The 25,585-nt window shown below is 47.8% G+C and overlaps 1 protein-coding gene across 1 annotated transcript; it reads left to right on the top strand.

Moving 5' to 3' along the window:
* The first annotated feature begins 18,617 nt into the window (after positions 1-18,617).
* Positions 18,618-19,559, top strand: LOC127340326 (glutathione transferase GST 23-like). Its single transcript, XM_071827647.1, has 2 exons — positions 18,618-18,632; positions 18,750-19,559. The coding sequence occupies exons 1-2, from the start codon at positions 18,618-18,620 to the stop codon at positions 19,437-19,439; spliced, it is 705 nt and encodes a 234-aa protein (XP_071683748.1). The 3' UTR covers positions 19,440-19,559.
* Positions 19,560-25,585: the final 6,026 nt, after the last annotated feature.

A 25,585-nucleotide genomic window follows, 5' to 3' on the forward strand; every position in this document is an offset into this window, starting at 1 on the left:
GTGTATCACTGGTGGAAAAAGGGCCTTTGGTCGCGGTTCGCAACTGCCATTAGTCGCGGTTGCGCAACCGCGACCAAAGTATCGCGACTAAAGGCCCCCCCCCCTTTAGTCGCGGTTCCTTACGAACCGCGACTAAAGGCCCGTCCACGTGGGCGCCAGGCGGCCGTCCGGGCGGAGGACCTTTAGTCGCGGTTCTTCTGGCCAACCGCGACTAAAGGCCGCCGCAGGTTTAGGGTTTCCGGCCCCCCCTAAACCTGCCCCCCCCCCCCTAAACATATTTTGTGTTTAATTTGTATATTGTTTTATTTCTTTTGTGCTTTATTGTAATTTTGAAGGAGTTTCACATATTCTACGGTACTACATATATACATGCATATAAATGTACAATTTCAAACAAATTTGAAATTATAACCAAAAAGAATTCAAGAGGAATATACAATATATATTCAATATCATCGGATGACCATATACAAGTTTGAACAAGTTTTCATACATAATTTAATGCATGTATAGTTCTACGTCGTCGCAATGGTGTTCTCCTTTAGGATGGAGGACTTCCCTCCTGAACCATGCAGCTAGTTCCTCTTGGAGTGGTCGGAAGCGAGCTTCTGGACTAAGCATCGACCGGAGGTGATTCCTCTGAGCATTGAGATCACTCGGAACGCGCTCAGAGGTGTATCTCCGGATCATCTCACAGACATAGTATCCACACAGATTGGTTCCCGGTGGCTGCATATCGCTACCATTCTTAGCCTTTGACCGCATGAAATTTAGCTCCCGAGCTGCATCTCTTTCGGCGACTAGTACACTCACGGTTTTCTTCATCACATCCATTTCCGTTACCAACTTCGCCACAACATCTGCATCCCGATCCATCTTTCTCTTACGGCTTCTGTAACCGTACGGGTCATCGTTCTGGGGGAACCCTACTTTCCACGGAATGGGCCCCATGCCTCGTACACGTCCTCCGTGTTCAGGATTCCCGAGGGCTTTTGTCAGGGCGTCGTTCTCTCTGTTGAACTTGATCCTCCCCTCTTGAGCTTCCCTCATTGCCTCAATAAGCTTTTCGGTGGGTGTAATTATTTTGCCCTGATAAACACACTCCCCTGTCTCCGGGTTCAGCGATCCCCCATGCCCGTACCACCAGCTTTTGGCCCTTGGGTCCCATCCCTCCGTACCTGGACGGATTCCTCGCGCCCTCAGCTCGTTCTCCATCTTCTCCCACTTAGGCTGCCAAAAGCGATACCCTCCTGGCCCCATAATATGATTGTACTCCTTCTTGGCCGCATTCTCCTTATTTTTTTTCGATATTTCAAGGAACTGCTCCGATTTCTTTTGCTTCACAAATTCTGGCCAATCATGTTGCAGTTTCTCATATTGTCCTGTGAAATCCGGAGTCTTGCCCGGCTTGACAAAGTCATGGGCTAGATTTTGCTTGTATTTCCGGAATGCGTTGGCCATCCTAGAAAGAGCGAACTGTTTGACTAGCTTGCACCTCTCCTTGTTTTCCTGAATCTTGTTACCCGCCTCATCGTATCTGCGGTATTCCGGAGGTAGAACGAAATGTTCCATAAGCTTCTTGAAGCAATCTTTTTTTGTTCTCTTATCGACAAAAGTGAAACCAAGACGTGCCTTCTTTGGCTCATTCCACTCCTGGACGGTGATCGAGACGTTGTCTCTAACAACGGCTCCGCATTGGCCGACAAACTTGGTGGCGTTCTTCTTTGGGCTCCAGCGGCCTGCGGTTTCTTCATCGACAACATCGATGGTGCATGTTTCGTTTGGTTTCATCGTCTTGGTTGCGCCACGCTTTGACGACGTACTCGATTTTTTCGACGATCCGGCCGAGGGCTAAAATAAGAAAGAGAGTCGCGCTGCGTTAGTACACACACATTTATTCAAATCAGTTAGTTTGTATCACCGTACGCTCAATATGTATATATATATACCTCGGCGCCGAGGAGGTGGTTGCTACTTCCAATTGAAGATCGTCGTTTATCGACGTTTCTTCGGCATCATCTTGCTGACGGCGCCCTTCATCTTCACCCTCAAGGTTCAGATAAGAAGAGATATCATCTTCTTCTTCTCCGGTCGGCACATATGGAATATCGCCTTTTATGATGCCGAACATATGGTCTTCAGCGTCCGGATCATAGTTGTCCAGAATCGGGTCAGCTCTATCGTCCGCCATATGTCAGTCCTGAAAACATGTAGTCAAAACAAATTAATTGTGTATATGCCAGCATTATCATATCTCTTGTACATATAAAGAGAGAGGGCGACGAGGGAGGCGAGAGGGGGGACGCAGTGATCGCGTGACCGAGAGAACGGTGGTGGTGGCGAAAGGGGGGACGCAGTGACCGCGTGACCGAGAGACCGGTGGCGGTGGCGAAAGGGGACGCAGTGACCGCGTGACCGAGAGACCGGTGTGGCGGTGACCGAGAGGGCGGTGGCGGTGCCGAGGACACATAACCCTCGCCGCCCCCTCTCGATCCCAAATAAAATTTTGTTAAGTTAAAATTTTACTTAACAAAATTTAGACTTAATGATCAAAATTTTAACTTAACAAAATTTAGACTTAATGATCAAAATTTTAAATGAGTTAAAATTTTGATCATTAAGTCTAAATTTTGTTAAGTAAAATTTTGATCATTAAGTCTAAATTTTGTTAGTGTACAAATTTTTAGTTAAGTTAAAAAAACAAATTTTAGTGATCAAAATTCTGTAACTTAACAAAATTTAGACTTAATGATCAAAATTTTAACTTAAGAAAACTTAATGATCAAATTTTAACTTAAGAAAACTTAATGATCAAAATTCTGTAACTTAAGAAAACTTAATGATCAAATTTTAAATGATCAAATTTTAGTAAAATTTTAGTTACATTATACTATTACATGTGTAAATTTTTGTTAAATTTTGTTACATATTACATATTTGTTAAATTTTGTTAAGTCAAAATTTTGTTAGTGTACAAATTTTTAGTTAAGTTAAAAAAACAAAAAAAAAAACAAAAAAACAGAGAGAGGCAGGGGCGCCGGCCGTGTGTAGGCGCTCCCCGCGCCCTCTCTCTCTCTCTCTCTCTCTCCCGGGCGGCGGCGGCGGCGGGCAAGCGGCGGCGCTGCGAGAGTGGGGGCGCGCGGTGGCGCCGAGCAAGCATACACAGCGCGCGGCGCCTCTCATGGGGGACGCCGGCGAGCGCAGCGGCGCGCGCGGTTGTTGGCGTCGGGCGGCGAGACGTACGGCGGCGAGCGGCGCGGTGTTGTTCGGCGGCTCGGGCGCGGCGACGGCGGCGTGAGGAGCGACGTCGACGGCGGCGTGAGGAGCGACGGCGACGGCGGCGTGAGACGACGGCGACGGCGGGCAGGGCTTCGCTGCGCAGATCGGGAGTTCGTCGTTCGCGCGGAGAAGAAGATGAAGTGGCCGCTCGCGCGGTGCGCGTATTTATAATAAACACCCTTTAGTCGCGGTTGGGGAGGCGACCCGCGACTAAAGGTACTGCTAATCATGATTGGCCACACCAACCGCGACTAAAGGGTATTTTCGCCAAGTTTTCGTTTCTCATGAAAATACTTTAGTCGCGGTTGGCGAGGCCAACCGCGACTAAAGGTATTTTTGAAATTACTTTTCTTTTTCAAATTACTTTTCTTTTTTTCGAATTACTTTTCTTTTTCAAATTACAAATAATATATCAAAAAGTAAAGAAAAATAAAACTAATTCATTTCAAAATCTGAAAAATACATATAATATATCAATAAATTCAGAAAAATAAAACTAATTCAATTCAAAATCTTAAAAATACAAATATTATATCAAAAAATTCAGAAAATTAAAACTAATTCATTTCTAAATGTTAAAAATACAAATAATGTATGAAAAAATTCAGAAAAATAAAACTAATTCATTTCTAAATCTTAAAAATACAAATAATATATCAAAAAAATCAGAAAAATAAAACTAATTCATTTCAATATGTTAAAAATACAAATAATATATCAAAAAATTAAGAAAAATAAATCTAATTCATTTCAAAATCTGAAAAATACATATAATATATCAATAAATTCAGAAAAATAAAACTAATTCAATTCAAAATCTTAAAAATACAAATATTATATCAAAAAATTCAGAAAATTAAAACTAATTCATTTCTAAATGTTAAAAATACAAATAATGTATGAAAAAATTCAGGAAAATAAAACTAATTCATTTCAATATGTTAAAAATACAAATAATATATCAAAAAATTAAGAAAAATAAAACTAATTCAATTCAAAATGTTTAAAATACATATAATATATCAAAAAATTCATAAAAATAAAACTAATTCAATTCAAAATTTTAAAAATACAAATTATCAAAAATTCATAAAAATAAAACTAATTCAATTCAAAAGTTCGTTGGCCCCCTCTTCCCGCCGCTTTCATGACCCCTCTTCCCTCCTCGTCTTCCCGCCATTTCTTCCCCGTCTTCCCGCCTCTTTCTTCCCGCCAATTGTTTCCCGCCAATTTCTTCCGCCTCTTTCTTCCCGCCAATTTTTTTCCCGCCAATTTCTTCCCGCCACTTTCTCCCCGCCTCTTTCTTCCCGCCTCCCTGTCCTTCCCGCTCCCATTTTTCCCGCCATTTGTCACTACATATAGGTAGCCCGGCTTGGCCAGCATTATCACATCTCTACAATCTCTCATCACTCTCTCATGGCTTCCACCGCACCCACTCTAACCTACCAGCAGGTGGAGGAGCTTTGCGCCTCGAACTACCCTTGCCCTCCGGGCTACCGCGTCCTCGCTGGGCTGGAGCCTAAGCGCCGGCGGCGTGCCGGTCCCTCCCGTCCTCGTGTACTGCGCGCCGGCGGCCATCACGAACCACTACTACCTCGACCTCACGCCGGAGCAGCGGATGAATCCCCGCCGGCATCCCGATAACCAGCATACTTGGGACGCCTTCTTCATCAATCGGCGTGAGAGGGCGCTCGCTGTGTATGAGGAGGACGGTCTCGCCTCCCGGAAACTTCCACGAGGCCGGCCGTCGGCTATGGTGGTACGGCCGGACTCGCAGAGCGTCATGGACTACATCACGGCCGGCGATATCCCCCGCTGCGCTACCCTCGCTTCGAGCCACGAGCGCCGCCCGACGATAGCTGACGACAAGCGACGACGACGCCGGCAACTTAGAAGGCGACGACTACCAAGACAACGGCGGCGGCTATGAAGACTACGAGTATGCATATTATACGCCTAGGCAGTGAGTATGACTAAATCACTCCAAATTTCATGTATGCAGGAGTATGACTTAGTCACTCCAAATTTCCTATATGCAGGAGTATGACTTAGTCACTCCAAATTTCATGTATGCAGAGTATGACTTAGTCACTCCAAATTTCATGTATCATCGTGCTATCTCGAGTCAATTGAATCATTCGAAAATGGACACCAAACACATCACGGGTAATATAATTCACATGATTCATTCAACAAAGTTTGGTACAATAAATTATTACACATCATTTCTTCCCTTGTGTCCCCTTGCTTACGATTGTGCCGTATCCATGGAGCATCCTCATCATTTAACTTAATGCTTGGGTCGGTGTTCACTTTGAAGGGCGGAATTTCAGCAAACATATTATAATCTTCTCGACATGTCCGTCTTGTCCTCCACTCCCACGATGTTTCTTTTCCCGAAAGAACAATGTGGCGCTTTGAATCATCGCATGATGTACCGATCGTTTTCTTATCTTTCCGTTTCCTCGGTTTGCTACTCATGTCCTTCACATAGAAAACCTGAGCGACATCTTTTCGCTAGGACGAATGGTTCGTCAAGATAACCAAGATTGTTGAAATCCACCATTGTCATTCCGTATTGCTGGTCCACCTTTACCCCACCTCCCGTTAGCTTGAACCATTTGCACCGGAACAAAGGGACCCTAAAGGAGGGTCCATAGTCAAGTTCCCATATCTCCTCTATGTAACCATAATATGTGACCTTTTGCCCATTCTCGGTTGCTGCATCAAAGCGGACACCACTGTTTTGGTTGGTGCTCTTTTTATCTTGGGCGATCGTGTAAAATGTATTCCCATTTATCTCGTACCCTTGGAAAGTCGTTATAGTCGAAGATGGTGTCTTGGCCAACATGTACAGCTGATCTACAACCTTATTGTCACTCATTTAATGTGTTCTCAACCAACAGCCGAAAGTCTCAATGTGGGCCTTCCTAATCCAGGATTCAGGCTTCCCAGGGTTGTCCGAGCGTAAAATATTCTTGTGTTTCTCAAAGTACGGAGCCACCAAGCTGGAATTGGTCGAATCGTGTGGTGTGCTTCAGTCGAGAGAATGGCCGTCCATACATATCATTGATTTCCTTCCGATCGTGCCTTTTCCACTTAGTCTCCCCTCGTGCCGCGATTGAGGAAGACCAATCGGCTTAAGGTCAGGAACAAAGTCAACACAAAACTCAATTACCTCCTCATTTCCATAGCCCTTGGCGATGCTTCCTTCTGGCCTAGCACGGTTACGAACATATTTCTTTAATACTCCCATGAACCTCTCGAAGGGGAACATATTGTGTAGAAATACAGGACCGAGAATGGAAATCTCATCGACTAGGTGAACCAGGAGGTGCGTCATAATATTGAAGAAGGATGGCGGGAACACCAACTCGAAACTGACAAGACATTGGATCACATCGTTCTGTAACCGTGGTAGAACTTCTGGATTGATTACCTTCTGAGAGATTGCATTGAGGAATGCACATAGCTTCACAATGGCTACTCGAACATTTTCCGGCAGGAGCCCCCTCAAAGCAATCGGAAGCAATTGCGTCATAATCACGTGGCAGTCGTGAGCCTTCAGGTTTTGGAACTTTTTCTCCGCCATGTTGATTATTCCCTTTATATTGGACGAGAATCCTGACGGGACCTTCATACTCGCTCTGCATTCAAAAAAGATGACCTTCTCTTCTTTGGTCAGAGCGTAGCTGGCACGACCACGAAACCGTTCTGGATGCCGGTCATCAGGGTCTTTCAAACTTTGCTGGTCCTGCCGTGCTTCCTTTGTATCATTTGACTTCCCATACACGCCCAAGAAGCTTAGGATGTTCACGCAAATATTCTTCGTAACGTGCATCACGTCGATTGCAGAGCGGACTTCTAGGGACTTTCCAATATTCTAGCTCCCGAATTATAGATTTCTTCTTCCACATGGCTACGTGCCCGTCAGCTCCCTTCGAACCGATTGTCCGCCAGACCCTTTCCAAAGATGACTTTCAAATCCTTGACCATATCAAATACCTCAGCACCAAGGTGTGTTCCGCAGCTTCGGCCGGTGATCTGCCTTGCCGTTGTAATGCTTGCCTTTCTTTCTTCATCGGATGACCTTTCGGAAGAAATCGACGATGCCCAAGGTACACGTTCTTCTTACAATTTGGCAAATGTACACTTTCAGTCTCATGTAAGCAGTGCGTGCATGCATTGTATCCCTTATTTGACAGTCCCAAAAGGTTACTAAGAGCAGGCCAATCGTTGATGGTTACGAAAAGCAACGCTCGTAGGTCAAATTCCTCTTCTTTGTGCTCATCCCACACACGGACACCAGGTCTGCCCCACAGCTGTAAAAGTTCATCAACTAATGGCCTTAGGTACACATCGATGTCGTTGCCGGGTTGCTTCGGACCTTGGATGAGCACTGGCATCATAATGAACTTCCGCTTCATGCACAACCAAGGAGGAAGGTTGTAGATGCATAGAGTCACGGGCTGTGTACTATGGCTGGAGCTCGTCGCCAAAAGGATTCATGCCATCCATACTTTGACCAAATCTTATGTTCCTTGCCTCACCTGCAAAATCTTTGAACTCTCTGTCGATCTTTCTCCATTGCGTTCCATCTGCGGGGTGTCTCAACTCCCCGTCCGACTTACGGTCCTCTTTGTGCCATCGCAACAACTTGGCATGCTCTTTGTTCCTGAACAGACGTTTCAACCGTGGTATTATAGGAGCATACCACATCACCTTGGCGGGAACCCTCGTCACGGGTTTCTCGGCCCTCAACATCGTCACCAGGGTCATCGCCTCGATCTTATAACGCAATGCAAAGTGCATACCGGGCATTCATTCAAATTCTCGTATTCACCGCGGTAGAGGATGCGATCGTTGATGCATGCATGTATCTTCAGAACCTCTAAACCTAGAGGGCAGCATAACCTTCTTTGCTTCGTACAGATCAAGCGGGCAACTCGTTATTCTTTGGAAACATATTCTTCAACATTTTCAGCAAGTTTTCAAATGCCGAGTCAGCTACACCTGCCTGTGCCTTCCATCTCGGCAAATCCAGTGTGCAGCCCAGCTTTTTCAGACCATCATCGCATCCGGTACAGCGCCTTCCCTGTGATCCTCTAACATGCGATCCAAATTCTCCCTCTCTTTTTCAGTTTCGCAGCGTCTCCGTGCATCAGCAATGGTCCGACCAAGATCATCAACGGGATCATCACGTGCCTCTTCTTCACCTTCCCCTTCACCTTCCCCTTCACCTTCAGCATCCTCCATGAAAGTATCACCGAAATGAGCAAGATAGCTTTCATCGATGAAATCATCCCCTTCTTCATCTTCTTCCATTATAACCCCTCTTTCTCCATGCTTGGTCCAACAATTATAGCTTGGCATGAAACCGTGCCGAAGCAGGTGCATGTGAACATCTCTTGAGGAACAGTAACCCATCCGATTCTTACAGCTTAACACATGGACAGATAACAAAACCCCCGCTTGTTCGCATTAGCCACTACGAGGAAATCTTTCAAACCCGCACCGAACTCGCCGGAGAGTTTGTTACCGTACATCCATTGTCGATTCATCTGCATTATTATAATATAAAATATATAATTAACCATCATGCATTTGTTAAACTAACTAGCTACAAACAATATAAATTAAACAATGAACTACACACACATGCACATTTTATCAACGACACATCAAAGGTTCAAGTTGCTAACCGCGATCGAGGAGGAAAAAATAAATGAGAAAGCTCAAGTGTGGCTCCAACACTTCATATCATGTTTGTTTCATGCTCTTGGGGCATTTCATCAAACACCTTATGTGCATAAGAGGAACCAAAAGCAAACCTAACACCCACTTGTGAAGTTTGTGAAGAGAATGGCACCAAATGGCTAAGTGTTGGCTGCTGGGTGGGTATATATAGGGGAGGGGCTTTAGTCCCGGTTGGCCTGGCCAACCGCGACTAAAGGCCTTCGGGCACCTTTAGTCGCGGTTGGCCTGGCCAACCGCGACTAAAGCCCCCCACGTGCACCGGCTGGCCACCGAGCGCCCTGGGCCCAGGCCTTTGGTCGCGGTTCGCCTCCCGAACCGCGACTAAAGGTACCATTAGTCGCGGTTCCTGCAGCTTCGCGACTTATGGGGCTCACCGGAAGCCTGTTTTTCTACCAGTGTATTGATAATGAATACATGATTCATAGCTACTGCTGGTACGGTTCATTTGTGTATCACTCCTTGAAATTGATCAAGCTGCATCTCCAGATTATGGGCTCTGTAAGCTTTGTGTTGTGATGTTGTCATTGTCGCTGATGAAATCATTATCTTATTGGAGATTGCATGTTGAATATGCATTGATGCAATAATATAAGTTCCATATTGTTGGTGCAAGAGTGTAAGTTCAGGTTTGTAATTTCCGAATCCAATGAGAAATATGAAGGACCTGCTATAGATTTGGCTTAGTCCTTGTCTACAATGACATTTTTCTTGTTTGCTACAACATTGGTGTGAATGGCCCGAGCACAGTAGGCACAGGTGTGGTGTCTGATATTCATGTCCAATCATAGTTGACAGACGTTAGTGCGTATAGAGTGCTGAAGTGGAGAATTCACATGCCTCGGTTAAGTTAGTTTTTCCAGATAGCAATCAGACCTTGCTAAGCTTTAGTATTTGCAAGTTCGGGTTTATGATAGGGATATGCATAGTTTGAAAATGCTAGGTAACAACCAGATCTTTCGGAGCCTATAGTGCCTCATATCAAAAGGGATCTACTTTGGTATGATGGCTGTTTGTAACTGAGCAAAAGTATAAGAAAGGAAATGGCAAAGATGAAATGGATACAATTAACATGTTCAATAGAGTATTTTGTTTGCAGTGTATGGTTCTACTGAATCTGAATGTGTTGTTGATATATTTTCTCATGGTAACATATCATGTAGGGGTCAAAACTGGTAGCGGATAATTTGTATCATCAGATATTCGTATTCGAAAAACTGAAAATGGAAGTAGTAATATCTGAATCCGAACGTCCATGGAAATGCATGTGGTAAAAATCTGAATCCAACAAAAACAAATACAAATATGGTATTAACTTTAGAAGCACATGTGGATATGAAAAATGGATGTATCCAAATGGACATATCCGCATCCGAATAGGATTATGTTAGCCAGTTTTAGTAATTCACCCTAATACGCCAACTACCTAATCTAGAGAAACAAATAAATTGGTCAAATGTTCTTTCTTTTATGTGATTGAACTTGAAACTACTATGTATTATATTGATATATTTATATCTCTACCATTTTGTAGTTCCCTCATTATAAGACATGAGTTTATTATTTTCTTATATTCGTATGTGTTCCGAAATGAGAAAACATTGGATCCGCATTCATATTCGAGTAACATCCACTCCAAATTTGTATTTATCGACATTCTTATATGCATATAAATTTGTTTTAAAAACATAAAAAGGGATATGGAAATAGCATATCTGATCCGCATCTGATTCATTTTCACCCCTAATAGCATGCATGTGTATGTTAGCGTGCTTTCCTTTCTATATAACACCTTTAACATATCCATCGCATTTCACAGATTTTTCTGATTGTCCATCGCATTTCACAGATTTTTCTCTATCATTTTCATGCTCTGGACTAAAAACAACAATTTTCATCCACTAGCTACAACACGGCGCGGCGTGCCGCCGCGCCATTCATTGCTAGTAGATACAATAACTAGCACATTGCCCGTGCGTTGCTACGGTTAATAATGCACACTATCGTGCAAAGAAATATTTAAACAAACAAAATTGAATGAACTTATTTCGGTTGATGTAAACACAATTTATATTTAAACCAATACGAAACTCTTTATGGCATAGCCGATGAATTCATGACCTAGATAGGTCCACACTGCAGTTTAGATTGCAGGGCGTGGTGGAGCAGTGGCATGTCCAAGCGGCGGCTTCAAGTGTTTTGTGAACCTTGAGGGGTTTTACCTTGTGTCGTGTGGGCGATGAGGTGTCTCTCGGCGTTGGCCGTCGGCGTACCGGGCTTCATTTCAGACGATTGTCAAGCATCCCGGGTATGCTCTTCCCATAGCAGGCGCGGTTTCTTCTCTTCGATAGTGGTGTCGGTTTTGCTAGTTTGGTTGAGCGGGTTTCCGTTGGGCGCGTTCGTGCGGTTGGCGTTCTTTTGTGTTCTTCGATCTGTCGTCGATATGGGTATGCGTGGCCCTATTGAGTTGTATCGGTTTTCGCACAGTTTACCTCTAAAAAAGTCGGCACTTTCTTCTTAATTAATGGATAAGGTAAAGACCGTCGTTTAAAAAAAGAATGATAAAAGTCACAGACTTGACGCGTGGGATCAAAATAAATGCAGCGTAAAATAAAAATAAAAGGTAGTAACGGATAATAATCCCAAATGGACGTCCTGAAATTGGATAGCAGGCAAATCCATTAACGAATTCACGTATCAAGGACTGACCACATGCACCTTGGATCCATCATCGTGGCACTAAGCTACATTCAACTCCAATTAGGTTCAACTTCACAGCTTGTGGAGAGGGCGCCCGTCGTTCTTAGATTCTATGCATGTACCGCGCATATAGGTGTGTTTGTTGGAGCTAATCCGCCGGAAACTGTTGACTGCTACTTCCGCGACATATATTTACACGGAAATGCTGAACCTACGGGCTGTTTCTACGGAAATGAACTTACGGGGTTAGGTGGAAGGTGTTAGTTGGTGCAAATTTTATCTCCTCCCGTGATTCAAGGGGCTGCAATTGTTTTGATTTGCTACACGTCATTCCGTAAGTGGATTCCGTAACATTCCGAACACCGGAGGCATGCGGGGTAGCACCAGTAACGGAGATGATCATGGTGAAATCGTGAAGCTAATGCCGCCGCCACGGACCCTGACATGTGTTAGGGCAATATGCTTGTTGTATTACCAGGGGGTCAAAGACCACAATATATAGTACATGTACAGGTGCACATATGCAGAAAGCCCCCTAACATATGGGGAAACTACAATATACAGATATATACATCTAACACCCCCCCGCAAACTCATGGTGGATCCACAACACTGAGTTTGGAGAGTAAGAAATCATGCTGCGCTCGAGTCTGTGCCTTCGTAAAGAAATCCGCCAACTGCAAATCTGAAGGCACATAATGAACCGCAACAACATCATCCTGTACCTGTGCACGTGTGTAAAAAGCATCAACACCGATATGCTTGGTCAGCTCATGCTTGACCGGATCACGTGCAATACTGATAGCACCTGTACTATCAGACAAAAGTGGAGTGGGTGTCGTAACAGAGACCCTAAAATCTGCAAGCAACCACCGTAACCAAGTCACCTCAGCAATCAACAAAGCCATAGCCCGCAACTCAGCCTCAACACTCGAACGGGAAACTGCGTCCTGTTTCTTCGTCTTCCAAGCAACAAGCGAACCACCAAGAAACACACAGTAAGCAGAAAGCGAACGACGATCCGTAGGATCACTCACCCACGTAGCTTCCGAATAGCACTGGAGCTGGAGAGAGCTGGAACGGGGAAAGAAAAGGCGACGAGTGATCGTGCCACGAAGATAACGAAGAACACAGAGGAGATGACTATAGTGAACAGTGGTAGGAGATGAGACAAACTGACTCAGAATATGAACAGGATAAGAAATATCAGGATGAGTGACAGCAAGATAAACAAGACACCCAAAAAGATGGCGATAACGGGTGGGATCAGGAAGAGGATCACCATCAGTCGAACGAAGCTTAACATTAAGCTCCATAGGAGTATCGACTGTGCACTCATCCCCAAGAGCAGCACGAGCAAGAAGATCCTGAATGTACTTTTCCTGAGAGATAGAAAAACCATCGGAAGTGGAGGAAACCTCAATGCCAAGAAAATAGCGAAGAGGACCAAGATCAGTCATAAGAAACTGATCACGAAGACGAGCCTTGACGAAGGCAATATACTCAGGATCATCACCAGTAATGATCATATCATCAACATAGAGAAGAAGAAGAGTACGTCCACGAGGAGAAGTGTGAACGAAAAGTGCTGGATCATGAAGACTAGGAGAGAAACCAGCAGCAGTCACCACAGAGGCGAAGCGCTCAAACTAGGCACGAGGGGCCTGTTTGAGACCATAGAGAGAACGTCGAAGACGACAAACCATCCCATCGGGAACAGAATACCCAGGAGGAGGCTGCATGTAAACCTCCTCACTCAACTCGCCATTAAGAAAATCATTCTGAACATCAAGCTGGGAGACAGACCAGCGGCGAACAGAAGCAACAGCAAGAAGGTACGCACAGTAGTCGTATGCGCCACAGGGGCAAAAGTCTCATCATAGTCACGACCGTGCTCCTGCTGAAAACCACGAGCCACAAGACGCGCTTTATAGCGCTCAAGAGATCCATCAGAGCGAGTCTTAATTTTATAGACCCACTTACACGTGATGGGACGAACACCAGAAGGAGGAGAAACAAGATCCCAAGTGCCAGTGCGCTCAAGCGCAGCGATCTCCTCAGCCATGGCAAGCTGCCATTCAGGATGACGCTCGGCATCCGGATAAGAAGTCGGCTCGGAAACGACAGAGAGACCATACTGACTAGGAGAGTAACGAGCTGGAGCACGACGCTGACGAACAGGCCGTGAAGGGGGAAGCTCATCTGCAGAAGACAAGTCATCAGAAGAAGAGGAAGAAGGGACATCATCGGAAGGAGCCGAAGCCGGAGAACGAGGAGTACTAGGTGGACTAGACGAACGAGAGGATGGCGCCGAAGGGGACACATCAGAAGTAGGAGGGAGGGGAGGAGGGACAGCAGGGGGTGCATCCGGAAAAAGAAGAAAAGAGATATCATCCACCGGGTAAGTACCCGAGGTGGGGCGAGGATAGAAGGGACGCGTCTCATCAAACGTGACATCACGAGAGATGCGCATCCGACGACCAACGGGGTCCCAACAGCGATAGCCCTTATGCTCATCACTGTATCCGAGAAAAACACACTCAACAGACTGAGCGGTCAGTTTGGTGCGTTCGCGAGGAGGCAGAAGGACATAGCAGACGCAACCAAATGAACGGAGAGTAGAGTAGTCTGGAGAAACACCAGAGAGACGCTCGAGAGGAATGCCACCCTGTAGAGCAGCGGAAGGCTGAATGTTAATGAGGTGGGCCGACGTAGCAACAGCCTCAGCCCAGAAATGTGGCGGAAGAGAAGAAGCAATCATCATAGCACGGGTGGTCTCAAGAAGATGACGATGCTTACGCTCGGCGACGCCATTTTGAGCATGCACGCCGGGACAAGAAAACTGAGCGAGGGTGCCCTCCTCAGCAAGGACACCACGAAGGTGCTGGGAGATATACTCACCAGCAGAATCAGCACGGAACACGCGAATGGGTGAGGAATACTGAGTGCGGACCATGGCCGCAAAACGCTGATAAATAGAAAGCACCTCACTGCGAGAGTGCATGAAAAACACCCAGGTGTACCGTGAAAAATCATCAATGAATAAGATATAGTATCGATGGCCCCCTTTCGAAGCGAAGGGAGCCGGACCCCAAACATCTGAATGGACTAAATCGAACGGTCACTGAGAGACAGACACACTAGTAGGATAAGGAAGCTGAATCTGTTTGCCTAACCTACAGCCCTGACAGTGTAACGACCCATCTTCAGAGACAGACCCCAGAAGGCCACGATGAACCAAAGACGACAGGCGAGAGTCACAAAGGTGACCAAGACGATGATGCCACTGCTGAAAAGAGCCGGTGACAGAGGCAACAACTGGAGGAGAACTGGCAGATGGAGTGGCAGCGGAAGGAACACGAAGCCAGTCTAACTCCCAAAGCCCCGGAGACTTACGGCTACGAGGGCCAGCTCCAACCAGGGCCTGTGTGAGACGATCCTGAACCGCACAAGACTCAGCGTCAAGAATGACGCGACAACCAGAATCGGTGAGCTGGCTAGCAGAGAAAAGGTTCATCTGAAGGCGAGGAACATGAGAAACATCAGGGACAGAGAAAGAGGGAGTAGAAAGGGTGCCTATACTAGAAACAGGAATAGATGTACCATCAGCCGTGACAACACGGACAGGAGAAATAAGAGACCGAAGAGCAGACAGAATAGAAGACTCAGAGGTCATATGAAAGGAAGCTCCAGAACCCAGATACCACGGGGACGTACCTGACTGTGTAGAAACTGGTGGTCGCGCAGTGCCAGAAGAGCCAGTCACAGAACCCGCAGCGCCCGATGAGGAAGAGTGTGTAGTAGCGAGCAGACCACGAAGACCCCTGAGAATGTCCTGATCAGAGAGGGCAACTGCAGAAGATCCTGAAGAGCCAGCCTGCTGACGGTCCTGGAACTGCTGACGTAAACTGGGATCCCGCGTCCAACAGGTGGAGGAAGTGTGGCCAACCTTGGCACAGTAGGTGCAATGAGGACGAGGGCGGAGACTCGGACCGCGAGGCTGCTGGCGTAAACTGGAATCCCAAGCATCAAGCAGGCGGTGAAGCTGCGCTATCTCATGCGCAGAGAGGGGCGCGACTCGAGAGGTCGACGTATAATCAAGTGCCGACGAGGAGCTATCACCCACACGCACAGAGGCCACCAAAGGGGGCGACGGAGAGCAACACGCCGATGAAGACAAAGTCGGCAAAGCGCGGTCATAACCACGTGAAGAGGCCGCGAAAGTCGATGTAGAGCGGCAGGCTGACGTAGACGGAGTCGACGAAGCGCGGCCATAACCGCGGGAAGAGGCCGCAAAAGTCGATGTAGAGCGGCAGGCCGACATAGACGGAGTCGACGAAGCGCGACCATAACCGCGGGAAGAGGCCGCAAAAGTCGATGTAGAGCGGTGGGCCGACATAGACGAAGTCGGCGAAGCGCGGGCAGAGCCGCATGAAGAGGCCGCAAAAGTCGGTGAAGCGCGGGCAGGGTCGCGTGAAGAGGCCGCAAACGGCGACGAAGAACGGCTAGCCGTCATACACGGAGGCAGCGGATAAATACCAAGTACCGAAGGGAGGCCCAAAGATAAGGCGGGATCAGCGGAAGAAGACATCGGGTAACAACAGCCGACGACAGTGTTTTTTTTTTTTTGCTTTTTTTTTGTTTTTTTTTTCCTTTTGCTTTTTTTTTCAGCGGAAGAAGTCAACTCACGGCCACACGCAAAGAGATCGAACCAATCTCACGCGCAAGGAGATCGGCCGGCAGACGCACTGGGAAAATTTAGCAGGAAGCGATGGCAGGGAGATCTCACGCGCCTCAAGATGGAGATCTCACGCGCCTCAAGCAGCTGAGGCGGCCTCGCACGGGCGGGCCAGGGAGCGGCCTCACGCGGGCGGGCCGAAGCTGCAGAGGCGGCGCAGGAATCGGGCGCCGGGGACAGAATCGGGCGGCGCAGGAATCGGGCGCCGGCGGTCTCACGCGGGCGGGCGGAAGCAGCAGAGGCGACGCAGGAATCGGGCGCCGGGGACGGAATCGAAGCAGCAGATCAGGGCGGTCTCGGGATCGAGCGGAGGAAGCAGCAGATCGGGACGGACGGTGACGAAACAAGCAACGTCGGCCGCGTCAGCAGGGGAATTTAGAGGATCAACTTTTGCTCTGATACCATGTTAGGGCAATATGCTTGTTGTATTACCAGGGGGTCAAATACCACAATATATAGTACATGTACAGGTGCACATATGCAGAAAGCCCCCTAACATATGGGGAAACTACAATATACAGATATATACATCTAACAACATGGGGGAGCAAATCTCGTGCCACATCTGTGGCCATGGCGCATGGTCTAAGTGTGGGTAGTCCTGGTTGCATGAGAGTACATGGGCGGCACGCATCGGACTCCATGCCGGCGTGAGCAGGCCAATGGCAAGATCTTTCGAAAATCCACAACGCAAGGTATTGCTGTTGCTTGACAGAGATGACCGGCGGCGGCTTGGAATCGCTCTGATATCTGAGAACCCTTAATTTCAATCGTAAGTTTGGGGCAACCAGTCAGGAAATAAGAGAAGGAGTCGGTCTAGTCAGAATAATTTGTCTGGATCCATCAAATTCTCGCTCAGGATCGATTGAATAAGCTTCGCAAGCCACATACGAAAAATCATCAAGACATGGATTCCTAGTCGTATACGTGGATGCCAAGTTTTCCTTTCAGAACGGGGCCTACTAAGGCTGGATGCGGTGATTCTTCTACGAATCAGAAGAGTTTGATGCCAACATTACCGGTTTTTCTCGGAACGAAGTGCACAAAGGCTGCTCGATACTGTTTTTTCTCACGCACGAAAGCTGCTCGGTTGTATGGTTTTTTTTGACGTACCAAATATTATTCCGGTTTATTTATCTACGGACACCACCTATTACAAACTAATAGTACGCTCAGGTTCGCAAGCCACATACGAAAAATCATCAAGACATGGATTCCTAGTCGTATACGTGGATGCCAAGTTTTCCTTTCAGAACGGGACCTACTAAGGCTGGATGCGGTGATTCTTCCGTACGAATCAGAAGAGTTTGATGCGAACATTACCGGTTTTTCTCGGAACGAAGTGCACAAAGGCTGCTCGATACTGTTTTTTCTCACGCACGAAAGCTGCTCGGTTGTAGGTTTTTTTTTGACGTACCAAATATTGTTCCGGTTTATTTACCTACGGACACCACCTATTACAAACTAATAGTAAAGAGGATGCCAAGTTTTCCTTTCAGAACGGGACCTACTAAGGCTGGATGCGGTGATTCTTCCGTACGAATCAGAAGAGTTTGATGCGAACATTACCGGTTTTTCTCGGAACGAAGTGCACAAAGGCTGCTCGATACTGTTTTTTCTCACGCACGAAAGCTGCTCGGTTGTAGGTTTTTTTTTGACGTACCAAATATTGTTCCGGTTTATTTACCTACGGACACCACCTATTACAAACTAATAGTAAAGATAAGAAGTTTGAGTGTTTACCAAGCTAAGAAATCTAGCATATATACGTATATGACATGTGCTCTCATCTCCTTGTAAGTTTATAAACACAAACACCCGCCATTATTCCAGGTGAGCTCGCTCGCTGAAACGAGAACGAAAGAGGGAAGCGAAGATGAGCGAGCCGAGGGCTACTCCGGTGCTCCCCCCTAAACAAACTTGAAGGGTCATAGTTGATTTTTTTTTCTATGTTGGATCCGCCGAAATTCATATCTAGCCCATGTATACCTGTCTATATTGATACGGTATGTATACGTCGCGCAAGGAAAAAGAAGAGGTCACATGAGCAAGATCTTTATAGCATTTTTCTATTTCGGCACCCGCACGTGACCGTAGATACGTATAAAACGAGGTACAACACAACACGGACCATACGAGCCTGTACATGGTTATACGGACGGTGAACCTACACTCAAAATTGCGATCGTGAGCCCTCTTACGAATATCTATGGGAAGATCTCCATCGTTATTGTATTTTACGCGCCCATATTTTTTTCAGGGAGGAGCACCGGAGTAGAAGTGGAGCGAGCCGGTGAAGCTGCTGGGCTCCTTCGGTAGCCCGTTCACGCACCGCGCGGAGGCGGCGCTGCGGCTGAAAGGAGTGGCCTACGAGTTCATCCAGGAGGACCTGTGCAACAAGAGCGAGCTGCTGCTCCGGCACAACCCGGTCCACAAGAAGGTGCCGCTGCTCCTCCACGGTGACCGCGCCGTCGCGGAGTCGCTCGTCCTCGTGGAGTACGTCGACGAGGCCTTCGAGGGCCCGCCCCTTCTCCCTTCCGACCCGCTCGCCCGCGCCGCCGCCCGGTTCTGGGCGCAGTTCGCCGTGGACAGGTGCTCGAGGACGCTGTTCAAGGCGCTGTGGACGCCGGACGGCGAGGCTCGGAGGGGGTTGGTGGCGGAGACGAAGGGGAACCTGGCGCTGATGGAGGCGCGTCTGGAGGGGAGGAGGTTCTTCGGAGGCGACGAGATCGGGTACCTCGACATCGCCGCCAGCGGGCTCGCGTGGGTCACGGTGCTGGAGGAGCTCGCCGGAGTGGAAAGGAGCGTGATCGGCGAGGAGGAGTTCCCTGCCCTGTGCCGGTGGCGCGGGGAGTACACCTCCCATGAGGCAGTAAAGGCGTGCTTGCCGAGCAGGGAGCAGATCATGGCCTTCTACGCTGGAATGAAGGAAAGACTCGCGCTCCTTGCCAAGTCAATGCAGAAGTAAAAATTGTCTGTAGCTCTCTTGCGGCTTGCGTGGGATGCATACTAGTGGTACTGAACTCTGATGATGATTGTGCTTGTGTACCGTTATGGCTCTGAATAATTTTGGCGTTTGTTCACTAAAGGGAAAAAAATGTTATACAGTAGCATTTCTGAAGTACACCTACGGGCGACGCCGTTGATTGATGGATTAGAACGTTTTGGCCCTCGCGTCGTCCGCTCCAGGACGACTCGGGGGGCGACCTAGGGTTTCCGCCGCCAGCCCCCTCCCCCACCCTCCCCTCGCCTCGCCGCTACCCGAGGAGGTTGCTGGGCAAAGCCCGGGCGTCTCCGGTGAAGGTGGCGGCGAGGATTCGTCGCCCTACTGCTCTGGTGGGGGGCTTTCGGAAGCCGAGGCGGCGGCCTCGGGCGGTGAGGCGGTGTCGACTAGGTCGGCTAGTGGCGTCCGTGAATGCTTGTCGTCGTCCTCGGCTACAGGAGCAGCTAGGTGACGGAGGGTGGCGGTCGTGGCGTGGAGGCTGCTCCGGCGTTCTCCTCGTCAGATCTGAAGGTCAGCCTCATTTTCCCCCTTTTGCTCTCTCCCCCGCCCAGATCCGGTCGCTGGTGTCCCTGGGGTGCTGGCTCTGGTGGCGGTGGGGTGCTGGTGTTGGGAGTTCAGGATCGGGAGAAATCCCTGGTCGGCTAGCCTGACCACGGCGGTGGCGATGCTCTCGGGCGCCGCACTCCCTCTTGAAGCACCGTTGAGGCCCTGATCTCCCCACCCCGGCCCTTGTTCCCGGGTGAAACCCAAAATCCTTCGGATTGGGCAGTGGCGGCGCCATGGGCGTCGCTTCCTCCTTGGAGGCGTTGCCTGGGGAACGCAAGTTGCCGGTTGCGGGCTTTGAAGGTGGGTAGGTGGCTGGTGGTGGTGTTCCAAGTGGTGCCAGCTTCGGCAAGTTGACGGGTCCGTACGTGGTTGTCTCCCTGTGGGGGTGCTCTCTGCGCCGCCTTGTGCTGCTGTTCGCCGGCGGGGTCGGCGCCCTCGATCCTGGGTGGGAGGGGAAAGGGTTCCCCTCCCCGGCGATAGTACTGCTCGCGGGTGTGGAGGGACTGAGCTTCAGCGCCGCTGTCGGTTCCTGCTCGCCCTCGTCGTCCTCGTTGGTGTCCCGGTGCTTCATCAACGTCCGCGACTCCGGCTTACACTCCTTGGAGGTGGTAATTCATGGTCTTTTTGGTGTGTTGGCTTGGGCGAGATAGCCCTGGTTTCTGCCTTGGGTGTGGGCAGTACCTTCCCCAGCTCTGGGTGAGCGCATCCGGCACCCGACGGTGCGGCGTCCTTCGAGCCAGGACGAGAGGGAAGGGTCCCTCTTCAGCGTCGGACAAGGATGGTTCTGCCTCTTCCCTAACCTGCAGACATGTTGGTTCTTCCTCAAGGCATCCTGAAGCTCCTTCGACGCTGCATTGCCTACTCCCTAGTGTCTCTGCCTGGAGGACTTCGACTTCGACAAGCTGTGCTTTTGTTTTCCTATTCTTGTGCTTGTGCTGTTTTGTGGTCTTGCAAGCTGTTTTTCAGCATTCATGTATCAACTCTGGCCGACTGTGGCTTTATTAATTTAAAGCTGGGCACTTGGATGCCTGTTATCTAAAAATGGGCGACGTCGCTGATTTAGCAAACTGAAGAACTCCCTAACGTTACTAGGTAAACTCTCTAAATCGGTCTTATTGTTTGGGCTCCTTTTGAATTGTCCACTGACTCTATCTTCTATCTTCTTCCCTTTCTTCACATTTTGGTACTACAGCATGCGTTCAATAAAAAACAAGTATCTGAATTTGCTTCTTACAACAGAAAGTTCCTGAAGATGTACTATTTGAGGATGTACACTTATTCAGTTTGTTGATAGTTGCTCAGTGATCCAAAGACTTCTAGAAATGAAAGTGAGACGTTGAAGGAGCATTATATGTTATTATATTAAAGTTAAGTAAGTAAATGGCTAGCTATACTCATATCTAAACTCCTAAATTTTCATGAAAGCTGAAGAATATAATTTCACAATAACCTGCTCGTGTTTGGATCATAGTTTAAAATAGTCGGCTATCTCATTTAGCCATGATTTTTTCTGGAGGCTATAAAAGGCTATAGCCGGGTTATAGCGGGCTATTCCATTTGACCTTTTTTCAAAAATTTAAATTATTTCAGTCATATCTTACCAAAAGAAGAGAAAAACTATGACTCAAACACGATTTGTGATACAAATTATTCAACTATTCAATTCAAGGCAAACAACTATTCAATTATTCAACTCACAAGTTTTATCTAATTATATTAAACGCAAATTCAGAAAAAAAAAGATAAAGAGAATAGAAGAGAAATTCAAAATGCAGTAGATTTAGCGGCTAAATTAGAGGCTAAATAGAGGCTACATATACTGGTTTTTTCTCATTTAGCCTATAATTGGCATAGCCACAGCGGGAGGTCTCGAAAGGCTACATATAGTGGTTTTTTCTCATTTAGCCTATAATTGGCATAGCCACAGCGGGAGGTCTCGAAAGGCTATAGCCGGTCTATAACTAAACTATAGCCGGCTATTAAAAACTTTGATTTGACTACCGATTGGACAAAATCAAAGCCCCTCCAATTGTGAGCAGCATATGCTGAACACAACTAAAAAACCCTGAGGAGCATATACTGAAAACAGGTACAAGAAACCCTAACAACGCCGGCGATCTTCATGGGATGTATTGACGATATGGTGGCCGTTTCACCCCCTCCCTCGACCAACTCGCCGTGTGTTCAGAGTTCATGTTCTATTCAGATTACAAATCAAGTTCCCCGGCAGGCCGCAACAAGCCAGCGTGGCTTATTAGGACAGCTAACTAATCCAAGACCGTGTCCGCCAGACGCGCTGGTTGTCTTCGAGCACGCACCGGCCTGCCGATCTGATGAACTGAAGTCCGATCATCATTGCCATCGCTGGTCTCCAAGACCCGTTCATCGACAACGGCGTCGTGCTGGATAAAACTGTCGACCTGAACTGGAGGCCCGTCATCATTGCCCTCGGCAGTCTCGACGACGGTATCGTGCCGAACAGTGTTGTTGGCAGCGTCACGCCGGCAAACCGGGCACGTGGAGACGCGGTGGAACCACGGCCCGATGCACCGGCTGTGGAAAGCGTGCGAGCACGGTAGGCTGGCGGTCTCCTCCTCTACGGTCCTCGAGAATTCCAACAAACAGATGACACAGAGGTCGCCGGCGGGCTCACGGCGGCGCTTCCTCCTTCGTGCCGGCACCCTGGCAGGCACGGTCTTGTCCTTGCACGCGAGTAGCAGCGCCTTGGGCTCGCTGTAGATCAACCGGACCTTGAGGCCGATCAGGATCTTGAATGCATAGGCCGGGACGACGCCCCACGCGTCCTGGGTGTCCTGGCGAACCTTGTCGACGATGGTCGTGGCCAACTCGTGTATCGTGTAGTTCTCCCAGTTGTCGGCGGCGAGGTCGCACTTGCCTGTTTCCGGCCCCTCGGCGAGAATCCTGTGGATGAGGTCGCGGCAGGCCACGTAGCTCCGGAAGAGCGAAGGGTCTTTGACCTTCATCTGGCAGTTGAATACGTGGAAGTGGTAGGGCGGGTCATCCTGCACCTTTGTTGATGTCTTGTGGCCGATCTTGAGAGACTCGCGGGTGATGAATATGGGGCCGTAGAGGCGCACGGAACACGGGGAGAGCTGGTCGTCCATCTTTTTCATCTCGGTGACCTTGCCCAAGCCGCGGATGCGGGTCTCCGTCGCTGCCGCACGTGACGATGAACTTGCTTCTGCTGCTGCTGCTGCCATGGCGCACCTCCTACGAGTGTACGTACCTTTAAGCTGGGATCAAGGCGAGGAACACCTGTTGGTTATGCCCTATGGTATGCACGCATCTGCGCGGGCTGTGCGTCTTTTGTAGGCACTGCACACGGAAATCCGAATTCTACTCTATTAGGAATTATACTTGTGAGACGGTCAAGATCGACCGGAAATATTCATGGAAGGAATCATCGCCTTGCCAAAGGGTACATGTTGTGCGTTCTTTCCACGCAATCCGAATCATACTTGGGTTAGGATCGATTGCACACGCCTACGGTTTTTGATCCAATTCCTATTTAATCTCAATATCCGGCAAGGAATTAGCGAGTCTGTCTGTTCGGCCGCCGGATCGACATATGGCGCCGTTGAGGAAGATGCCATTGCCGCCGCTGGCGGCGGTCGCGGCCGAGTGCCGACTGCCGAGACTCAGGGTCGAACCAACTACAGTTCGGCGAGACCCGGCGACCGCCCACCCCTGCTCCGTGCGCCTGCACGGCGACCTGGTCCTGTCCTGACGTACTTGGTGCACGTGGTGGGGAGTCGTCCGAGGGTGGTGCCAGGAACAGCCCCGGAGGTTCGACCAGGTGTTCTACATCTACGACCCGCACCCCTTCTTCCAGAGCTATCAGGCTTGCAGCGGCATCATCCACTAGATGCTCGCGCAGACGCCGGCGGTCTGCGAGTTCGACCTCGCCGATGACAAGTGGGACCACCACTTCCTGCCGCACGACCTAGCCATGGCAATCGTCCGCGGGTTCCCGCATGCGCCATGGATCATAACATGGGAGTCGTATTCTGCTAGTCCTGAAACAAGACATCCTGTGACTATAAGGGATAACATTGAGTTGTCTTGGATACCCAGTTGATTAGATCAACATTGTAACAATGGAATCACTTAAATGTCGGGAAATTTGTTCGCCATCATAGGCGCTGCTATCTATCCTATATAAGGTTTTGGCCACCGTTTTAATTATTTTCATGCTTACCGGAAAAATACCAACAAGATTTGCAAACAAAATTTAAATTCAAATTTCAAGAATATTTGAATATTCTCGCAGATCGGGAGAGCTCGGTGTCAGCTGGAGGTGGGGGTTCCTCTCGCGCGGGAGATCGGGTTCCTTAGGCGGCGCATCTAGGAATGGCAGGTGTCGGTGGCTCCCCTGATGTCTCCCTGATGTCGGCGGTGCATACCCTGTAGGTCTGCCACTGCCCCTAGCGATGTCATCATGGTTGCTTATACTTTCAGGTGCCGTGTCCCTACACTCCGAATTGCGATGTCGGGGCCACATGCTCGGTCCTACAATGCTCACAAGCTCCAGTTTTGATCCTAGTGGTATGTCTTTCTACGTTACAACATGCTCCACAAAGGGTAGAAGTGCTTGGACATTTAATATACTAGAGTCAACATATATCCTGGCATAGATTTTTAACGTGGTAGTGTTTCCTTTTATGCATTCTAATCCTAACGATGGTCCTTGGCTTTCAGTGTGGAATGACCGCAGGAGCATTCCCATTTATGCCTTCCAATCGTACCCTTAATTGGATTTTGATCAATTGATGGGCACAACTTTATAGTAGTCGTCTAATGAAGACCATAATCTCTGTTGTAAATGGCTTCTCTCATCTTATGCCCAAATAAATTTATAAATAAAATTCATGCTAACAAATGTCTAGCAGTCCGCTCAACCAAGGGTTGAAGTAATATTAAATTCTTATATTGCTAAAAAAGTAAACATAGTATTTTGTTACATCTTATTCCTTTTTCATTATATCAACTTTACAATAGTTGTTTAGAAAATAGTTCCACAAAATAGGTAAATCATGAAACATAATTTGTAATTCTTATATTTATTATTGACAGCTTACTCCTAGTTGCCATTCTTTCCAATTAGAAATACACTTGCAATAAATTGAAATCATATTTTCATAAATTTATGTGAATATTTTCTTAAAAGCCAACTTATATATTGAATAAAAATGTTCCACTAAATTTAATCCCACAAAATTTGGGCCTATCAAACCAAATAATTTCCCCCATTTATTTTTTATGGCTTCGATATACTTATATGTGTCCACGTTTATATTGGATTGTTAAATGTTAAGTTGTATGAAAGATGTAAGAAGCCTACTTTTCCTACAATGTATCTTTATAGAGGTTTCTAGATTGTTGCGTGATTATCTATCTTATTGGATACTCAGTCCCTCGGAGGTGCTCATAGGAGTAGGGTGTGCGTATGTGCGTTCATAAGGGTGAGTGTACATGCTGGTTTGTGAGTGTATACGTTATACTATGTTTTGAAAAAGGATATTCTTAATAAGAAATTATGCCTA

This window comes from Lolium perenne, chromosome 3, assembly GCF_019359855.2.
Source record: "Lolium perenne isolate Kyuss_39 chromosome 3, Kyuss_2.0, whole genome shotgun sequence".
Taxonomy (NCBI): Eukaryota; Viridiplantae; Streptophyta; class Magnoliopsida; order Poales; family Poaceae; genus Lolium; species Lolium perenne.